The 18,174-nt window shown below is 34.4% G+C and overlaps 2 protein-coding genes across 2 annotated transcripts in view; both read right to left on the bottom strand.

Annotated features, from left to right (window-relative positions):
• Window positions 1–1,321: 1,321 nt before the first annotated feature.
• The window catches only part of LOC141338728 (uncharacterized), a 148,610-nt gene continuing 131,757 nt past the window's right edge, over window positions 1,322–18,174 (bottom strand). Inside the window, exons 29-34 of the mRNA XM_073844342.1 lie at window positions 6,908–7,081; window positions 6,316–6,371; window positions 4,939–5,062; window positions 4,140–4,313; window positions 3,424–3,597; window positions 1,322–1,487 (exon numbers count right to left, since the gene is read on the bottom strand). Of these exons, the coding sequence (XP_073700443.1) occupies window positions 1,322–1,487; window positions 3,424–3,597; window positions 4,140–4,313; window positions 4,939–5,062; window positions 6,316–6,371; window positions 6,908–7,081 (868 nt within the window). The remainder of the gene's footprint in view (window positions 1,488–3,423; window positions 3,598–4,139; window positions 4,314–4,938; window positions 5,063–6,315; window positions 6,372–6,907; window positions 7,082–18,174) is intronic.
• LOC141338862 (ribonuclease inhibitor-like) lies at window positions 7,751–17,647 on the bottom strand. Its single transcript, XM_073844477.1, has 7 exons — window positions 17,480–17,647; window positions 11,401–11,574; window positions 11,100–11,264; window positions 8,768–8,941; window positions 8,196–8,369; window positions 7,900–8,070; window positions 7,751–7,766 (listed from the first exon to the last, which is right to left on the bottom strand). The coding sequence occupies exons 1-7, from the start codon at window positions 17,533–17,535 to the stop codon at window positions 7,751–7,753; spliced, it is 930 nt and encodes a 309-aa protein (XP_073700578.1). The 5' UTR covers window positions 17,536–17,647.

The following is an 18,174-nucleotide window of genomic DNA, read 5'->3' as shown; positions in this document are numbered from 1 at the left end:
TATATGCAATGTTTAAATAAAGAATGTGATATTTTGGAATAATTGTGTCTGTTTGAATTGAATATCAGTAGTAACTATAAAATTAATTCTATATAAAATTATAAAATTTAATTAAATCTATATACAAAACAATGAATTACAATAATATATGGCAGTACATTACTACAGTACCTTACTGTAAACTGAAATACAGTTGGGTACTGTAAATTCTAATTACAGTAACTTACTGGCAACAGTGTTGCCAGTAAGTTACTGTAAAAACCCTTTGAAATGTCTAACAGTGAAGTTAAAGTTAAAGCAGTGCTATTTGAAACTGTAGTAGCTGTAAGTTTGGCATTGTTTGTAATTATTTCTTATTGTTTAGCAATATCTCACCAAAATTACAATCACACATATGCATTTATAACAGTAATAAAGTGAGAACCTTCTGAGGATTCCTCATCTGACAGTGACTCTTCTTGTTCTGTTGATTCCACAGGATCTTGAGCTCTTGACAAGGGTAGCCACCCACTAATGTATTTTACACCAGCTCTAAAGTATGACTGTTCTTTCTCCAGACTGGAAGAAGGAATCAGAAGAAAACAATCGTTAAGCATAACATGTTAAAGGAACACTCCACTTTTTTTGGAAATAGGATCATTCTCCAACTCCCCCCCCCCCCGAGTTAATAAGTAGATTTTTACCGTTTTGAAATCCATTCAGCCATTCTCCTGTTCTGGCGATATCACTTTTAGCATAGCTTAGCATAGATCATTGAATCCTATTAGACCAATAGCATCACGTTCAAAAATGACCAACGAGTTTCCATATTTGTTGTATTTAAACCTTGACTCTTTTGTAGTTATATCGTGTACTAAGACCGGTGGAAATGCAAAGCTGCGAGTTTCTAGACTGATAAGATTAGGAACTACACTTCCATTCCGGCGTAATAGTCAAGGAAGTTTGCTGCCGTAATATGGCCGAAGCAGGCGGAGTATTATCAGAAATGAGTTCCCAGCTAGTTTAGCATTTGCACATGTGCTGCGTGGTATTACTGTTTTACAAGTTTTAAATAGGACAAATATGGAAACTCGTTGGTCATTTTTTAACGTGATGCTATTGGTCTAATAGGATTCAATGATCTATGCTAAGCTATGCTAAAAGTGATATCGCCAGAACAGGAGAACGGCTGAATGGATTTCAAAACGGTAAAACTCAACTTATTAACTCGGGGGGAGTTGGAGAATGAGCCTATTTCCAAAAAAAGTGGAGTGTTCCTTAAGAGTAATTACATGATGTATATCTGTTTGTGTTAGCATGACTGTGACAAATGAGTGTTTTCTCACCTCAGATTACATTTAGAGCCTTGTAGCACTTCAATGAGCCGGTTCTTGGAGGATCCAATGTTATTTTTACTCAGATCAAGCTGTTTTAAAAACTGCAGAGCTTTTGTTTCAGCCAAAGACTGAGCCAAATCAGTAACATCTGTAATGCCACAGTCATGTAGACTAGAAAGAGAAAGACAAACAGAAGAAAAGATTTTCCTTTTAACAAAGAATGCGATATTAACCTCGAGGGCACAGTTAAGTTTTGCCATATCTTAGCATCATTTTTTAGCCAATTTTTCACAGTCACCTCAGAAGCGATCCACTAAATTTACTCAATAAAACTGTGGCAAAAGATTACAAGCAATATTATTAATTAAATGTAACACATATGAATGAATTAGAATGAATCAAATGAGATGCTTACAAATTAGCCATTCAAAATGAGTAAAATTACACAAAAATGAAGTAAAATTTTATTAGAAATATTGGTTTCAATGAAAACAAACAAATAAAAAAAGCACTATGCTAATGAAAACTGTTATGCATGTCAGGCCAGTAGTTGGTGATCAGGAAACACCCTTTAAAACATAATTCACATGCACAAGACATCATCTTTTTTTCACAAATTCAAGTTTTTTGTTGTTTACATGGAGATGAAATAGGCATCATGTTTAAAAGCTTGTGTTTTCAGGTTCCTAAAACAGAGTTGTTGAAGACACGTGATGCTAACAAACAGAATCACTGAAGAAGAATATAATTTTAAGGTTACCAAAACAGTGGTCAGCGTTTGCTTTAGTTGGGCTCTGGACACTTGACTTGTAACATATTGTTTGGCTGCTTTAACCAAGTAATAGACTGTTATTACTTGGTTAAAGGATGGTGTTGGTTGTGTTTTAACAAGATTTAAACTTACTACAGCAGCTTTGTGATTCTCTAGTGTATTACCTGGAATGTTTAGTATAAACCAAGGAGTTTCTTACAAAATTTTTCTGAAAAAGTGCTCATTTAGGCACACAATAACATCTAGAATCAGCATATGAATCAATGCATGATGGGAGCCATGGATGAGTTTTCATTGGTGGCACCCAGAATGTACTGCAACCTGCCTTTTAATGGTCACCATTGTTGAGGTTCTAACACTGATTCTTGATGTCTGTGCAAAAACAATGATTTTACAGAAATGTTCAATAAACATTATACATTTTCCTATTTTTCAATTACAATATTTTACATTAATTTTCATTTGACCATTTTTTACAGGACTTTAAAGAAATTTTTTATGAATTGTGTCTTCAACAATTCTGTTTTAGGGGCCTGAAAACACAAGCTTTTGAACATGATGCATGTATCATCACCATGTAAACAAAATGTGTGTTTTTTTTAAAGATTACATCATGTGTGTTATGTTTTTGCAGGACATTGTTTTGTCACCAACTACTGGCCTGGCATGCATAACAGTATTCATTAGCATAGGTTTTTTGGGGGTTTCCAATGAAACCAATAAATTTGTTTAAATTGTACTTTTTTTTTTTTTTTTTTTACAATTTTACTTATTTTGAATGGCTAATTTGTAAGCATCTAATTTGATTAATTCTAATTATTTCTTATGTTTTGAATTTAATTAACATTGCTTGTAATCTGTTGACACAATGTTATTGAGTAAACATACTGTATAATTTTTTACAGTGAAGGGAAACCATGTGATGAGAAATTTCACCTAATGGATTTTCAGTGGCAGATAAATTCCTAGTATTTCCTATTAATTACTTCAACTATGGTGGCCAGCCGTAGTCTAATTTGTCACACCATAGTTCGATAATGAACCAAGAATATTTTACAAGTTCTCATTCTTCGTGCCACAGTGCAAATTAATAGTTAACTGATTAAATTAAATTATTATATAGTCGTCTGTAACACTATAAAATTCACCGGCCAAAATTGACCTGCATTTGATACCTGAAAGCTGTTTTTAATCAGACCCTGCTTTCAGCAGTTCACCAAACACAACAAGAATAAGATCATTCAATTATAATGAGAACTTAGACTTTTTGTGAAATATTGAGTAAAAATGTTTTAGATAAATTGCAATGTTGAAATTTTTAAGCATGTTCCTCACCTCAATCTCTCCAGTTTACAGCGTTCATTATTCAGTACGCCACATAAATGTTTCACTCCTTTGTTTTCTATTTTATTCCCACTGAGGTCCAGCTTTCTCAGGTGTGAAAGGTTTGAACACAGAGCTGAAGTCAACATGAGACACGGTTTCTCTGTAATACTGCATCCATACAGACTGAAGACAGAAGAGAAAAAAAAACTATGAATCAGATGTTAGGTTCATGTGTGAATTAAATGCATTATTAGTGTAGATTAGAGTCAACTAAAGTTTAGGCATCCCTAAAGTTTAGTCAAAAAGAATTTTCTTTAATTTTTGAATGGAATATTAGTAAATTAAGTAATAAAGAATACCCAAGCTGTATATCTATATTATTTATACGTATACAGGTATATTATTTATTATTTACCTCTGTCAGAATAACCTACTGTTTTTTTTTGTCACATTTCACATTTTTTTCTGTTCTCACTTCTATCTTATTTTGCTTCAAAGTTTTGTCATATAAACAAATACAAACAAAGTTGTGTATATATGTTTTTTTCTGCTGACAGAAATAATAAACCATCAGTCCATTTGCTCATAGTACTTTTGAATCTTTCTTCAGAAGCGGAAATGCCAGAATATTCAGTACTATACATTTTGCAGCTAGTGCCCTGTTGTCTTAATAAACAGTACATTTAAATCATACTGTAAATGCTGTACAGTGTAATGATACTAACTGTAGTTTTTCCAGCTTGCATTTTGAACTGCTCATCAGAACACCAAGGTTTTCAGCTCCAGAGTCTCCTAGTTTATTCCCACTGAGGTTCAGTTCTCTCAGGTGTGAAGGGTTTGATTTCAGAGCTGAAGTCAGGATGAGACACTGTTTCTCCGTAATATTGCATTTACACAAACTGAAGACAAGAGAAAAGACAATGTTAAGTTCATATGCAACTTAAATGCATAATTAATAAACACAATACTTGCACTAATACAAATGCATTGTAAAAGTCAGACTCTAAGCTTTCAAATAATATGAATTTTTTGTTGATCAAGGTAGTGGACTACTCAGACTACTCAGCACTTGTTAAGAGTTGATCAAAATAATTACATTCTTTACAAAACTGAGATTTTAAACTTAAAGAAAACATATTTTGTGTTATTTCACTCAGGGGTTGCTTAGTAATGTGATTATGATTCTTTTTGTGTGGGGAAAGGGGTTAATAACCTGGGTTTAAAGGGTTAAAAACACCATAGTGTCACTAATACACCATCAAAAGCCTGCAAACTTAATTATAGAACCATAAACATTTACAGAAGCATAACTGTGATTTAAAGATTACTAGTTACAACACAAGCCTGGAGCATATACAGAGCTGCACATAAAAAGTTTGTGAATAAATGTAGATAAAAACTGAAAAATACTATTAAAATTGACTGTTTTCACATTGTTAATTTGAGAAAATCATCAGTACATTAGCCCCTAATACCATAAACATTAATCACACTGTAACTGCTGTGCAGTATAAAATTACTAACGCTAGTTTTTCCAGCTTGCATTGTGGGTTCATCAGTAGATCACTGAGGTATTCCATTCTTGATTGTCCAATTTCATTTCCACTCAGGTCCAGCTCTCTCAGGTGTGATGGGTTTGATTTCAGAGCTGAAGTCAGAGCTGAACAATCATCAGCTTTTATACCACAAGACCTTAACCTGCATTTAGAGAAATTAGACATATATATTTTTAAATTTTGTTTCATGAAAATACCAAAACACTGGATTTTTGTTGAACGTGAATGCTCCTCACCTGAGTCTCTCCAGTTTACAGCGTGAATCCTTCAGTACGTCATAAAATTTTTCCACTCTTGAGTGTTTAAGTTCATTCCCACTCAGGTCCAGTTCTCTCAGGAGTGATGGGTTTGATTTCAGAGCTGAGGTCAGGATGACACACTGCTTCTTTTTAATACTGCATTTACAAAGTCTAAAGAAAAAAAACAAAGGATAGTGATTCGGTTCCGCAATGTAAACAACAGTAGACATACAGTCCTCCATATAGTCTATAGTTGCCATTGTTGAACTGGTTTTAACTGTTTTTAATTTCCAAATGACATAACCTGTTGTTGTCTTCTCATTCATTAAAAAAATAGTGAAATAAATGTATTATTTGATCTCATGTTCATTGTTTCAGCAAATTTGAATCTCATATTTATCATAATAAACGCAAACACAACCAATACATTTTTGTGAATACTTTAAATGAGTCCCAATTACTTCCTAGTTAGACACCTATTATTAAGTTTGATCAATAGAGAAATACAGTTGCAGTAAAGACACAGTGCTACAGTTTAAATACTGTAAACTGGGCCTGTTTAACTAAACAGTCAACTTTAATCACACTGTAACCGCTGTACAGTATAATGATACTAACGCTAGTATTTCCAGCTTGCATTGTGGGTTCATCAGTAGATTACTGAGGTTTTTAAATCCAGAGTCTCCAAGTTTATTGCCACTAAAGTCCAGCTCTATAAGGTGTGATGGGTTTGATTTCAGAGCTGAAGCTACAGCAGAACAACCTTTATCTTTCATATCACAGTCTCTTAACCTATATTGGAAAAAAAGCAAAAGAAAAAAATAAAACATTTTGTGAAGACAGAGGAAGAGAGATCATCTTTACTTCACCAGATCACGAAGTACTCTCTCCACGCTCTTTACAATGTACAGAGTGTAAAGTGTCTTGGTTTAAAAACTGTTTTAAGTAATTTAAAGCATTTTGATTAGTATATGTCAATTTTACTGACCTCAATCTCTCCAGTTTACAGCGTGAATCATTCAGTATGTCACATATGTGCTCCCCTCCTTTGTTTTCTAGTTTATTTCCACTGAGGTCCAGCTCTCTCAGGTGTGAAAGGTTTGCACACAGAGCTGAAGTCAGGATGAGACACTGTTTCTCTGTAATACTGCATCCACACAGACTGAAGACAGAAAGAGAAGAGATCGACTCAAATATGAAAATCAACTAAGGTTTTGGAGGATTTGGATCTTTGTTTTTGCTTGACAGTAATTTGTCATTTAAAATTCACACTTTAAATTATGAAGTGTTACTGCTATTTCAGATACATTCACTTCACGTCAATTTTAAGACTGGTTCTTCCATGGTTTCCTACATTAGTTAACATGAATTTATGATGACAATACTTCTACAGAGTTGTTTCTTTTTTAAATAAAAAGTTATATCTCTTAACATTATGCACTGTGAACCAACATGAACAAACAACGAAACAAACAATGAACATTAAAGATTAATCTGATCAAGTGTTCATTCATAATTTCTGACCCATGATCAAACTGACTTGGCCTAAATATTCAAAGCTAAACTTTTTAAAATTATTTGTGTTTTAATGGCCTGTTTCATTTTAATCATTGACATTATAGTGAGGCCTCTGAATCCAACAAATGAGAAAATAAAAAAAAGTATTATCAAACACATGTTAAATGATGAGATACTCACATCAGTGTGTTGAGTTTACAGTGTTTATCCTGCAGTAGAGCAGCGATCTGATTCACTCGAGTGTCTCCTAGTTCATGTCCACTTAGATTCAGCTCTCTCAGGAGTAATGGGTTTTTACCCACAACTTGAGTCAGATACTGACAGGCTTCTTCTGCATTAGGACTTCTCAAAAACCTGCAAGAGTTGAAGCAGGATTTAGTTTAATTCAGAACTAAATGTACATTGCCTTACAAAATGTTGTCTAGTTACCATTTTACTTTAAACATCAAGTATGACTTTTTTGAAGTCCAAATATTTATTTTAAAGAAAAAGTGCAACAGTGCAAATGTCCTGAGAAGCAGAAGGGCAAAAGATTGATTTTCAATAAAAATATGGAAACTGAGGTTAGCATTCTGAATGGTCTCAAGATCTTTCTAGACACAGCATGTTTGTGAAGAATTGGAGACTCATAGATCTGCACAGTGTTTGGAATCTGGGCTTGTTGGAAATTAAACTACATTGTATTCAGAAAAAGATAATAAGCTACTAAATATCATCACATCTAGTGGCTCATAATGTTGAACCTACTGTAGCTTGTACCATGATAATTTGTCACCAACAACACAATATTCCCAGATGCACCAAATTGCAGCTTATTGTATTACTAAGTATTTAGCCTGCATGTCATTTATTTTGTATTATTTAATCATGACTCACCTAAGTTGCAGTTTACAGTTTTTATCCTGTAGTAAATCACTGAGCTCCTTCACTCCTGATTGTCCAGGATCATTTCCTGTGAGATCCAGCTCTATCAGGTGTGAAGGGTTTGATTTTAGAGCTGAAGCCAGAGCTTTATAACCTTCTTCAGTGAGACTGCAATCTGAAAGTCTGTTTGGAAAAAGTTTTATATTAATCAAAAGGTATTTTGTGATTTATTATCAATGTTAAAAATGTTAAAATATAAATTGCATGATGGAAAAAAAAAGTTACATGAAATCAATAATTCAGCTAACCTGAGTTTCTCCAGTTTGCAGTTTGTATTTTCTAAGCCATTCTGGAGTTTCTTCACTCCTGAATCCTGCAGAATATTGTTGCTCATGTCAAGTTCTTTCAGACTGGTGTTTGATCTCAGGACTTTAGCGAGAGCTGAACAGCTTTCCTCTGTTAGACCACAATCACGCAGTCTAAAATGATGAACAAGAGAGGGAGAATTGACTATACTTTTTTATTGTCTTTTGGTCACTGTGCAGTTTATTCCATCTCTTCAAGATATTTTAAATGTGAAGCATTTAATAAACTCAATACTCACATTAGTGTGCTCAGTTGACAGTGTTTATCCTGCAGCAGAGCAGCGATCTGATTCACTCGTGTGTCTCCTAGTTCACATCTACTCAGATTCAGCTCTCTCTGGAGTAACGGGTTTTTACCCACTTGTTTAATCACAAACTGATAGGCTTCATCTGCATCAGGATTCTGTAACAACCTAGAGACCAGAGAAGTACACTAACATTTCACAACTGTACATTGCCTTCTACAATAATGAACATCAACTTGATAAAAATAGGTACGCTTTTTCGCACCACAAATATAACATTAATGCACTTTTGTAGGAATCTGTCTTTGTGTTTTCTTTATATAAACTTTATATTAATCATGATTAAATTTTACAAGTATAATGCAAATTATTCTATAAATATATAAATTTAAATATATCTTCACAAATCATAGTTATTTAATAAAAAGCTATTCAACTCAAAGGGTAAACTTTCGTAAAAGAATAGTGTTATAGGTTTGTGTAAATGGTGTCGAGATCAAATATAATTTTATGGTTATTTGTCTTTTAGCTAAACTCTTAAAATTACTGCACTTAAGGACACTCACCTCAGTGTTTTCAGTGAATATTTTTGATTCTGTAGTAAAATAAGGAGCTCCTCCACTCCTGATTGTCCAGGATCATTTCCTGTGAGATCCAGCTCTATCAAGTGTGAAGGGTTTGATCTTAGAGCTGAAGCCAGAGCTTTAAAACCTTCTTCAGTGATACTGCAGTTTGAAAGCCTAGAGAAATAAAAATATGAAAAAGTAACAGTGTGCAGTGAATGAAAGGATGAACTGATTCTAACCAAAGAAACAATATGTTACCCAAAAGCATTCCCTTTATTTGATGAAATGGCACATCAGACTCAATCTAAGAACTGTTTTTGAATTAGTTGTTTGCTTCATATGTATTAGAAAATTTAGTTTTAGTAAAAAAAAAAAAAAAAAAAAAAAAAACGCTTTTACCCAAAACCATTCCCTTTATTTGGGGAAATGGCACATCAGATTCAGGCTAAGAACTGTTTTTGAATTAGTTCATTGCTTTTTATGTATTATAAATATTAGTTGTTTTATTTAATAAACAGCTTTTTATTTCAGAAACACATTTTATGCATAAATGAAGCAAGCAATGGCTAGCATGAGTTATGTACTCTTTGCAAAAAATACCATTCAAATTAAATCTAGATTGCAAAAGGACTCTTTGGTTTATATTGTATCTGCACTGTTTTTGTTAACACGAGTCAGTAAGAGTGTCATCCACTGAACAAAACTCTGGTATTTCAGCTCTGACTAAACACCTCTGCATTTAGTACTACATTTATATGCTTCAAAGAAATGTTGGTTTAAAAATGCTACACACATAAAATGCCTAAAAAGAAAATATAAGGAAACATCAGCAAATCTAAATTATTATTACTTGCCATCTTACTGTAAATTTGGAGTGAATACATGTTCATTCTAGTGCCATTTTTGCCTGAAGCCCTCAATGATTTTCAACCCTACTTGGGTTGTGTATAAGAAAATGCTTAGGAAAGAAGACACATTTTTGTATATATGTGGTTTGTTTCTAAATTTCATGCTTCATCTAGGATAAACATAATTGTGACAAATGTTATAGCTATGTTATTGATGTATGTATGTATGTATTTATTTATTTTTATTACAACCATAAGAGATAACACTGTTGAGAGGTTAACAATGACTTTTGTGTAAAAATGCACGTGTTATCTGTGCAGTTAATGGAGGAAAACCACTGTCTACAACAAAAAGTACTATTCAACATTTTTTATGGTATGCATTATGTGCTAACTATGCAATATTGTTTTCACATAAGTTTTTAAACAAGAAATATCTTGAATTAAACCAATCAAAATCATTTTTTGAAAAAATTATTTTGGGGGTATTTAAGAAAACATTGCCATATGGCAACAGTGTATCACAATATGAAATGACAAAAAAAATTCAATTAAATTCTGGTTTTTTTTCAAATCAAATGCACATTTCTTTTAAAAATGTAAGCATTCATTCTTGATTTCCATCATCATCCACCACACACACACGCAAAAACAAATACACATGCACAAACACACTCATCGTTATGGTCACTGAAGGCTAACTCATTCTCATCACATAGGAGAGCCAACTCTGCACTCTTCCAATTGCCCTTTCTGTGAAATATTGCTGTATCTATATTTTATTCATACATAAATACAACTATACTCCAATAATATAACAAGGAAATCATTAGAAATTAATTGTTGCCATATGGCAACTCCTTAGTGTGTGTGTGTGTATATATATATATATATATATATGCACGGTATACTGGTACTACAGTAGTATCGCAATACTAAAGCTTAAAAATACAGTGGTGCCATTGCATTTTTGAAACGGTAGTACTGTCCATAAGGTAGCACAATAAAATATGTTGTATGCACAGCAGGACATGCACGCCAGCAGAAATATTACAAGTTGATTGGCAAAATGTCTTTCTGCTTTGTTTTGTGTAGTACAGCGTATATGCTTTATTTAGTATATATGGACACTTCAGTTCAGTTTGAAATAAGAAGTTGCACACGGACGTCCTTGTTCATGCTGCAGTTTATCAGAGGGTTTGATATCCCTGGTGAAAAAAAAAAAAACAGCTAAAACCAGTCTAGGTTGGTTGGCTGGTTTCAGCTGGTCATCAGGCTAGTTTTAGAGGGGTTTTAGCCACATTTTCAGTCTGGCCAGGCTGGTTTTAGCTGGTCAGGCTGGGAGACCAGCTATAATGCTGTATATATGCTTCAGCTGCTATAGTATCGCAAGTAATTTTTAGGGTATCGTGACAACCCTTATATATATTTTATTCTTGTGATTACTGTGGAGTTGGGTGTAGCTGATGGTTAATTGTACTCACTTCAGTATCTTTAGCGTTGATTTCTTCAGTGCCTCACAGATCTCTTTAACTCCTGAGTTCAGCAGACGGCTGTTGCTCAGGTCCATTTCTTTCAGGATGGTTTTGGAGGAGAGAACAGTAGCTAGAACTGAACAGTTTTTCTCTGTCAGCTCACAATTATTCAGCCTAAACACAAAAAACAGCATTAGTTATTATTCAACAAACATCAGATCAGCAGATCTTTATATCTGCTGACACATGTGACTAAATGTGTTTTTAAGGACTAAACAGAAGTTAGACTGTATAAATCGTGTTCACTCACTTAAGTTTCTCCACTTTGCTATGAGAGTCCATCAAAAGAGCAGAGAGTTTCTCTCCATCCAGTTCTCCTAATTTATCTTCACTCAGATCCAGCTCTTTTAATAGTAAAGGATTTATACACCAAACTTCAGTGAGATACTTCCACGCTTCCTCTGCAGCTGAACATTTCAAAAATCTACAGGAAGAAGAATTACAGATTAGATAATATTTCAATTTTCTGCCTTTAGTTGCTCCCATTTTAATGCATCTCTAAACAGAGTAGAATAGTTAACTACAAAAATGTGTCTCAATAAATTATACTAAAATTAAATTAACAGCATGCAATAAAAATAAAACAACACACAAAAAAACATATGCCATTTTCATGTATAAGCATACACCAGTAACAGAAAATACAGAAATGTGTTTTCACCTATTAATTCTTTACACAGAAACAGAAAAACACTCAAAACAGCACATCTTTAATTACAACAGATGATCAAAATAAAATATGCATAAAAATAATACTAACAGAAAATGATAATGTGATATAATTTGTCTAAACACTGACAAATACACTGAATCATTTTCAGATATTGTCTTGTGAACACAAATATAGCAAAACTAATTATCTGTAAAAATATTAGTGGAAAATCCATTATCAAGGCTATAATAATAACCAATAGCCAATACTTTCTCAGCGACTGATATATTGTGCACCTCTAGTCCAGTGTAGTATGAATGTAATAGTGTGTAGTACATGCAGTGTTTAGTTAAATGTGGTTGAGGTTACAGTTATGATAATGCATAGTTAGTTATCAGAATAATAAAGGATAATTTTCTTTTAATTGAGAACATATGTATTATCCAAAAAAATACTACTACTAATAAATACGCATAATCAGTTATGATAATCTAATTCTTATGGGGCAGCCGTGGCCTAATGGTTAGAGAGTCGGACTTGTAACCTGAAGGCTCGAGTCTCAGGTCCGGCAGGGATTGTAGGTGGGGGGAGTGAATGTACAGCACTCTCTCCACCCTCAATACCACGACCGAGGTGAGTCCCTTGAGCAAGGCACCAAACCCCCAACTGCTCCCCAGACACCGCAGCGATAGCAATATGGCTGCCCACTGCTCCGGGTGTGTGTACACGGTGTGTGTGTGCGCGCACTTGAATGGGTTAAATGCAGAGCACAAATTCCTAGTATGGGTCACCATTTTCCTTTCTTTTCCTTTCCTTTCATTTCCTTAACACTGTATTACACAAACAAACAAACATCGGTAACACTTTATAATAACTACACACTATGAGTCATTAGTTAAGTATTGGTAAATAGTTAATTAATCATTTATAAAGCATTATTCCTACATTAATACACATTTTTAAGCAGTTTATAAATACAGCTATAAATGCTCTATTCTTGTTTTATAAGCATCTGTATAATATGCTTAATAATTGTATTTTCATACTTTATTAAGGATCAGTGAATCATTTCTAAATTAAGCATTACATTATTTACAAACCAGTTAGTTAGTAGTTGTAAGTGGTTCATGAGATCATTTAGAAAGTGTTGGTATTGGTATTTGAACACTTTTCTAACTTTCCTAGCGCTAGGGTGTTGCTATGCAGTTGCTAGGGTAACCGGGATGGTTGCTAAGGTGTTGCTATGTGGTTGCTATGGTACCCGGGTGGTTGCTAAGGAGTTGCTATGTGGTTGCTATGGTGCCTGGGGTGGTTGTTAAGGTGTTGCTATGCGGTTACTAGGGTACCCAGGGTCGTTACTCGCATGTTTCTAACATGATTAACAAGTTATTAGCGTTGTTTGTAGCATGATTAGCAAGTCGCTAACATGTTTCTAGCATGATTAGCAAGTTGCTAGCATGATTTGAGCATGACTAACAAGTCAGTAGCATGATTTTAGCATGACTAGCAAGTCACTAGCATTATTTTAGCATAACTAGCAAGTCACTATCATGATTTTAACATGAATAGCAAGTTACTAGCATGATTTAGCATGACTAACAAGTCACTAGCATGATTCTAGCATGACTAGCAAGTCACTAGCATAATTTTAGCATGATTAGCAAGTCGATAACATGATTTGAGCATGACTAGCAAGTCATAACATGATTTTAGCATGACTAGCAAGTTACTAACACGATTTTATCATGATTTTAACATGACTAGCAAGTCACTAGCATGATAGCATGACTAGCAAGTTACCAGCATGATTTAGTATGACTAGCAAGTTACTAGCATGATTTAGCATGACTAGCAAGTCACTAGCATGATTCTGGCATGATTAGCAAGTCGTTAGCATGATTTGAGCATGACTAGCAAGTCGCTAGCATGTTTCTAGCATGATTAGCAAAGTCGCTATCATGATTTGAGCATGGCTAGCAAGTCATTGGCATGATTTTAGCATGACTAGCAAGTCACTAGCATGATTTCAGCATGACTAACAAGTCACTAGCATGATTTAGCATGACTAGCAAGTCACTAGCATGAGTTTAGCATGACTAGCAAGTCACTAGCATGAGTTTAACATGACCAGCGAGTTACTAGCATGATTTAGCATGACTAACAAGTCACTAGCATGATTCTAGCATGACTAGCAAGTCACTAGCATAATTTTAGCATGATTAGCAAGTCGATAACATGATTTGAGCATGACTAGCAAGTCATAACATGATTTTAGCATGACTAGCAAGTTACTAACACGATTTTATCATGATTTTAACATGACTAGCAAGTCACTAGCATGATTTTAGCATGACTAGCAAGTTACTAGCATGATTTAGCATGACTAGCAAGTCACTAGCATGATTCTGGCATGATTAGCAAGTCGTTAGCATGATTTGAGCATGACTAGCAAGTCGTTAGCATGTTTCTAGCATGATTAGCAAAGTCGCTATCATGATTTGAGCATGGCTAGCAAGTCATTAGCATGATTTCAGCATGACTAGCAAGTCACTAGCATGAATTTAGCATGACTAGCGAGTTACTAGCATGATTTAGCATGACTAGCAAGTCACTAGCATGAGTTTAACATGACTAGCAAGTCACTAGCATGAGTTTAGCATGACCAGCGAGTTACTAGCATGAGTTTACCATGACTAACGAGTTACTAGCATGATTTAACATGACTAGCAAGTTACTACCATGATTCTAGCATGACTAGCAAGTCTCTAGCATGATTCTAACATGACTAGCAAGTCACTAGCATGATTCTAACATGACTAGCAAGTCACTAGCATGAGTTTAGCATGACTAGCGAGTCACTAGCATGATTTTAGCATAGCGAGTTACTAGCATGATTTAGCATGACTAACAAGTCACTAGCATGATTCTAGCATGACTAGCAAGTCACTAGCATGAGTTTAGCATGACTAGCAAGCCACTAGCATGAGTTTAGCATGACTAGAGAGTTACTAGCATGATTTAGCATAACTAGCAAGTCACTAGCATGATTCTAGCATGACTAGCAAGTCACTAGCATGAGTTTAGCATGACTAGCAAGCCACTAGCATGAGTTTAGCATGACTAGAGAGTTACTAGCATGGTTAAGCATGACTAGCAAGTCACTAGCATGAGTTTAGCATGACTAGCAAGCCACTAGCATGAGTTTAGCATGACTAGAGAGTTACTAGCATGATTTAGCATGACTAGCAAGTCACTAGCATGATTTCAGCAATAATTCCTACTGTAACTCATAATTAATTCAGGCAGTTACTAGCATTTACTAGCAGTTAAAACATTTACTAGCTGTCAGTTAATGGTTTTTGTGAGCTCATCTAAAGTGAGGACTATTTATGCCTTATAAAGTGTTTACAAAGTCGTTCTCCTGTTCTGGAGATATCACTTTTAACATAGCTTAGCATAGATCATTGAATCCTATGAGACTGATAGCATAGGAGAACGGCTGAGTGGATTTCATAATGTTAAAACTCAACTTATTAACACTTTACAAAGCATAAATAGTCCTCACTTTAGATGAGCTCACAAAAACCATTAACTGACAGCTAGTAAATGTTTTATAACTGCCTGAATTAATTATGAGTTACAGCAGGAATATGTGTTATTAAAGCATTTATTAACACACTGACTAACTGTTAATATATGTCTGAATAATAAGATATATAAATGTGCATTCAAATGGCTTATGAATCATTTACCAACACTTTCTACATGATCTCCTGAACCACTTCCAACTACTAACTAACTGGTTTGTAAATAATGTAATGCTTAATTTAGAAATGATTAACTGATCCTTAATAAAGTATGAAAATACAATTATTAAGCATATTATACAGATGCTTATAAAACAGGAATAAAACATTAATAGCTATATTTATAAACTGCTTACAAATGTCTATTAAAGGTCCCATATTGTACACATTTCTGGAGATTTATTTTAGTTGTTGATGTCCTTAAGAATATATATTTGCGGTATAAGTGCCAAAATCCCTCTCAATATATTTTTACAGCTCCTTTTTAGGAGCTCTGTCAAAAATAGGTCGGTTTTGGCCCATCTAATTAATATTCATGAGCCTCTCTTCTGATTGGCCTTTTGTTTTCTGAATGACGCACAGCCAAGCCAATCACAGGTAACTACGGTTATGTATGCTTTAGCCGAACCCAGAGCCATAGAGAGAGCCTAGCCTGCTGATACTCAACAAGATATTTGAGAATGATCATTAATGTTATTATTTTCTTTTTCAAACACCGAATGCAGTAAGATACATAACTGTTGCTTTAGTAAAGCCCCTTTCACAATGCGCGCTGATTCTGGAAAATTACGGGAACGAGCGCTGTGTGAACCAAAGCCAGAACCATAAAGGCAGTGTTGTAGTGATGATGCACATTATCATACGACTCTTCACGACAAAAAATACGTGCATAGTGGAATGAAGCGGCTATCGGGCAGAGCCAGCTCTTCACTTTCAGCACTGAAGCACAGTTTGTTCAGGTTAGTTTCAGTTTAGTCGCATTACATCTCACATCCAAACGTCACATGTCTTTATGGGTTGTGTGTAAAGCACACACAGAATCCGGAAAACAACCGTGAATGAACCAAATAAAACAATTCCGGAACACGGGACACATTATCCGTGTATTTACCGGAATCGCTGTGTGAAAGAGGCTGAAGTTGACGTGCCACTGGTCTCTTTTATTCACGTTGTTCTGAAGCCTGTGCAATGATGTAGTTTCGACATCTATAGACTGAACAGGGTTTTCTAGATTAGTTTCCGTGTTGTTGTTGCTTAGCAATGTTATGGATACGATATTGTCTGGGGGTTTGACAAAAGGAGGGTGGGACGGTGGTTGGCGCTCGGGGCAGTGACTTGAGTAGATCGGACGTCACATCGTTACGGAAGTCACAGCCTCGTGAAAATGAACAGCTACTTTAAGCGGGCTGTTTGCAGTTTACTGTGGATTGACTGTTTTGAAACTCATATGTGACCCTGGACCACAAAACCAGTCTTAAGTCGCTGGGGTATATTTGTAGCAATAGCCAAAAATACATTGCATGGGTCAAAATTTTTGATTTTTCTTTTATGCCAAAAATCATTAAGAAATTAAGTAAAGTTCATGTTCCATGAAGATTTTTTGTAAAATTCCCACTGTAAACATATCAAAATGTAATTTTTGATTTGTTATATGCATTGTTAAGAACCTAATTTGGACAACTTTAAAGGTGATTTTCTCAGTCTTTTTGATTTTTTTGCATCCTCAGATTTCTGATTTCAAATAGATGTATCTCGGCCAAATATTGTCCTATCCTAACAAACCATACATCAATAGAAAGCTTATTTATTGAGCTTTCATATGATGTATAAATCTCAGTTTTGTCAAATTTAACCTTATGACTGGTTTTGTGGTCCAGGGTCACATATGGTAGTTACATAGCCCCTAGACCTCAGTTATCATGAAAAAAATTTGATTTTGACAATATGGGACCTTTAAGGTAGGAATAATGCCTTATAAATGATTAATTAACTATTTACCAATGCTTAACTAATGACTCATAGTGTGTAGTTATTATAAAGTGTTACCAAACATCAATGTTTATTTTGAAATATCTGACAGGTTTTATTACCTGATGGCCTTTAATGAACACTGTCCATCCTGCAGTAAATCATTGAGCTCCATCATTCCTGATTGTCCTGGGTCATTTCCTGTGAGATCCAGCTCTATCAGGTGTGAAGGGTTTGATCTCAGAGTTGAAGCCAGAGCTTTATAACCTTCTTCAGTAATACTGCAGTTTGAAAGTCTGTATATGAAAGAAGCTATTTAGTACTGTATACACTACACTAAATAAGCAAAATGCACACATATAAAGTAGCATGTTATTATTTAAATCATAAGAAAAAAATTATAAGAATTAAAAACTAATAATTATAATAACTTTAATTATAAAAAGCACTGCCATGGAAAATGTGACTGCATTTTAAGTAAAGAAAAAAAAATCTCACCCCACAGATAAGCAACAAAAGTTTTAACCTCTTAACCAGCGCCCCTATTTTTGATCATTTTCTGAAAAACGACTTACCCAAATAAAAATGTCTGTAGCTCTTGAACCCTAAGGTCTATATTTATAAATCTGGTATTGATTGAAAGTAGACACCTTAATCTTTGTTACTCTGGAGTTAAAATAACTCAAAATTAGTATAGCAACAGAGTAAAACAAGGTAAAACATACATGAAAGTGACTCGCGATATCTTTGAATAAAATATAATTAGGGAAAAAAGGATGAGGATTGGATGATAGGGCTTTGAAAACACCAAAAAGAT

This window comes from Garra rufa, chromosome 7 (genome assembly GCF_049309525.1).
Source record: "Garra rufa chromosome 7, GarRuf1.0, whole genome shotgun sequence".
NCBI classification, from domain to species: domain Eukaryota; kingdom Metazoa; phylum Chordata; class Actinopteri; order Cypriniformes; family Cyprinidae; genus Garra; species Garra rufa.
Note: the sequence above shows the minus strand (reverse complement) of the source record. Positions and strands in the feature narration are given on the sequence as shown.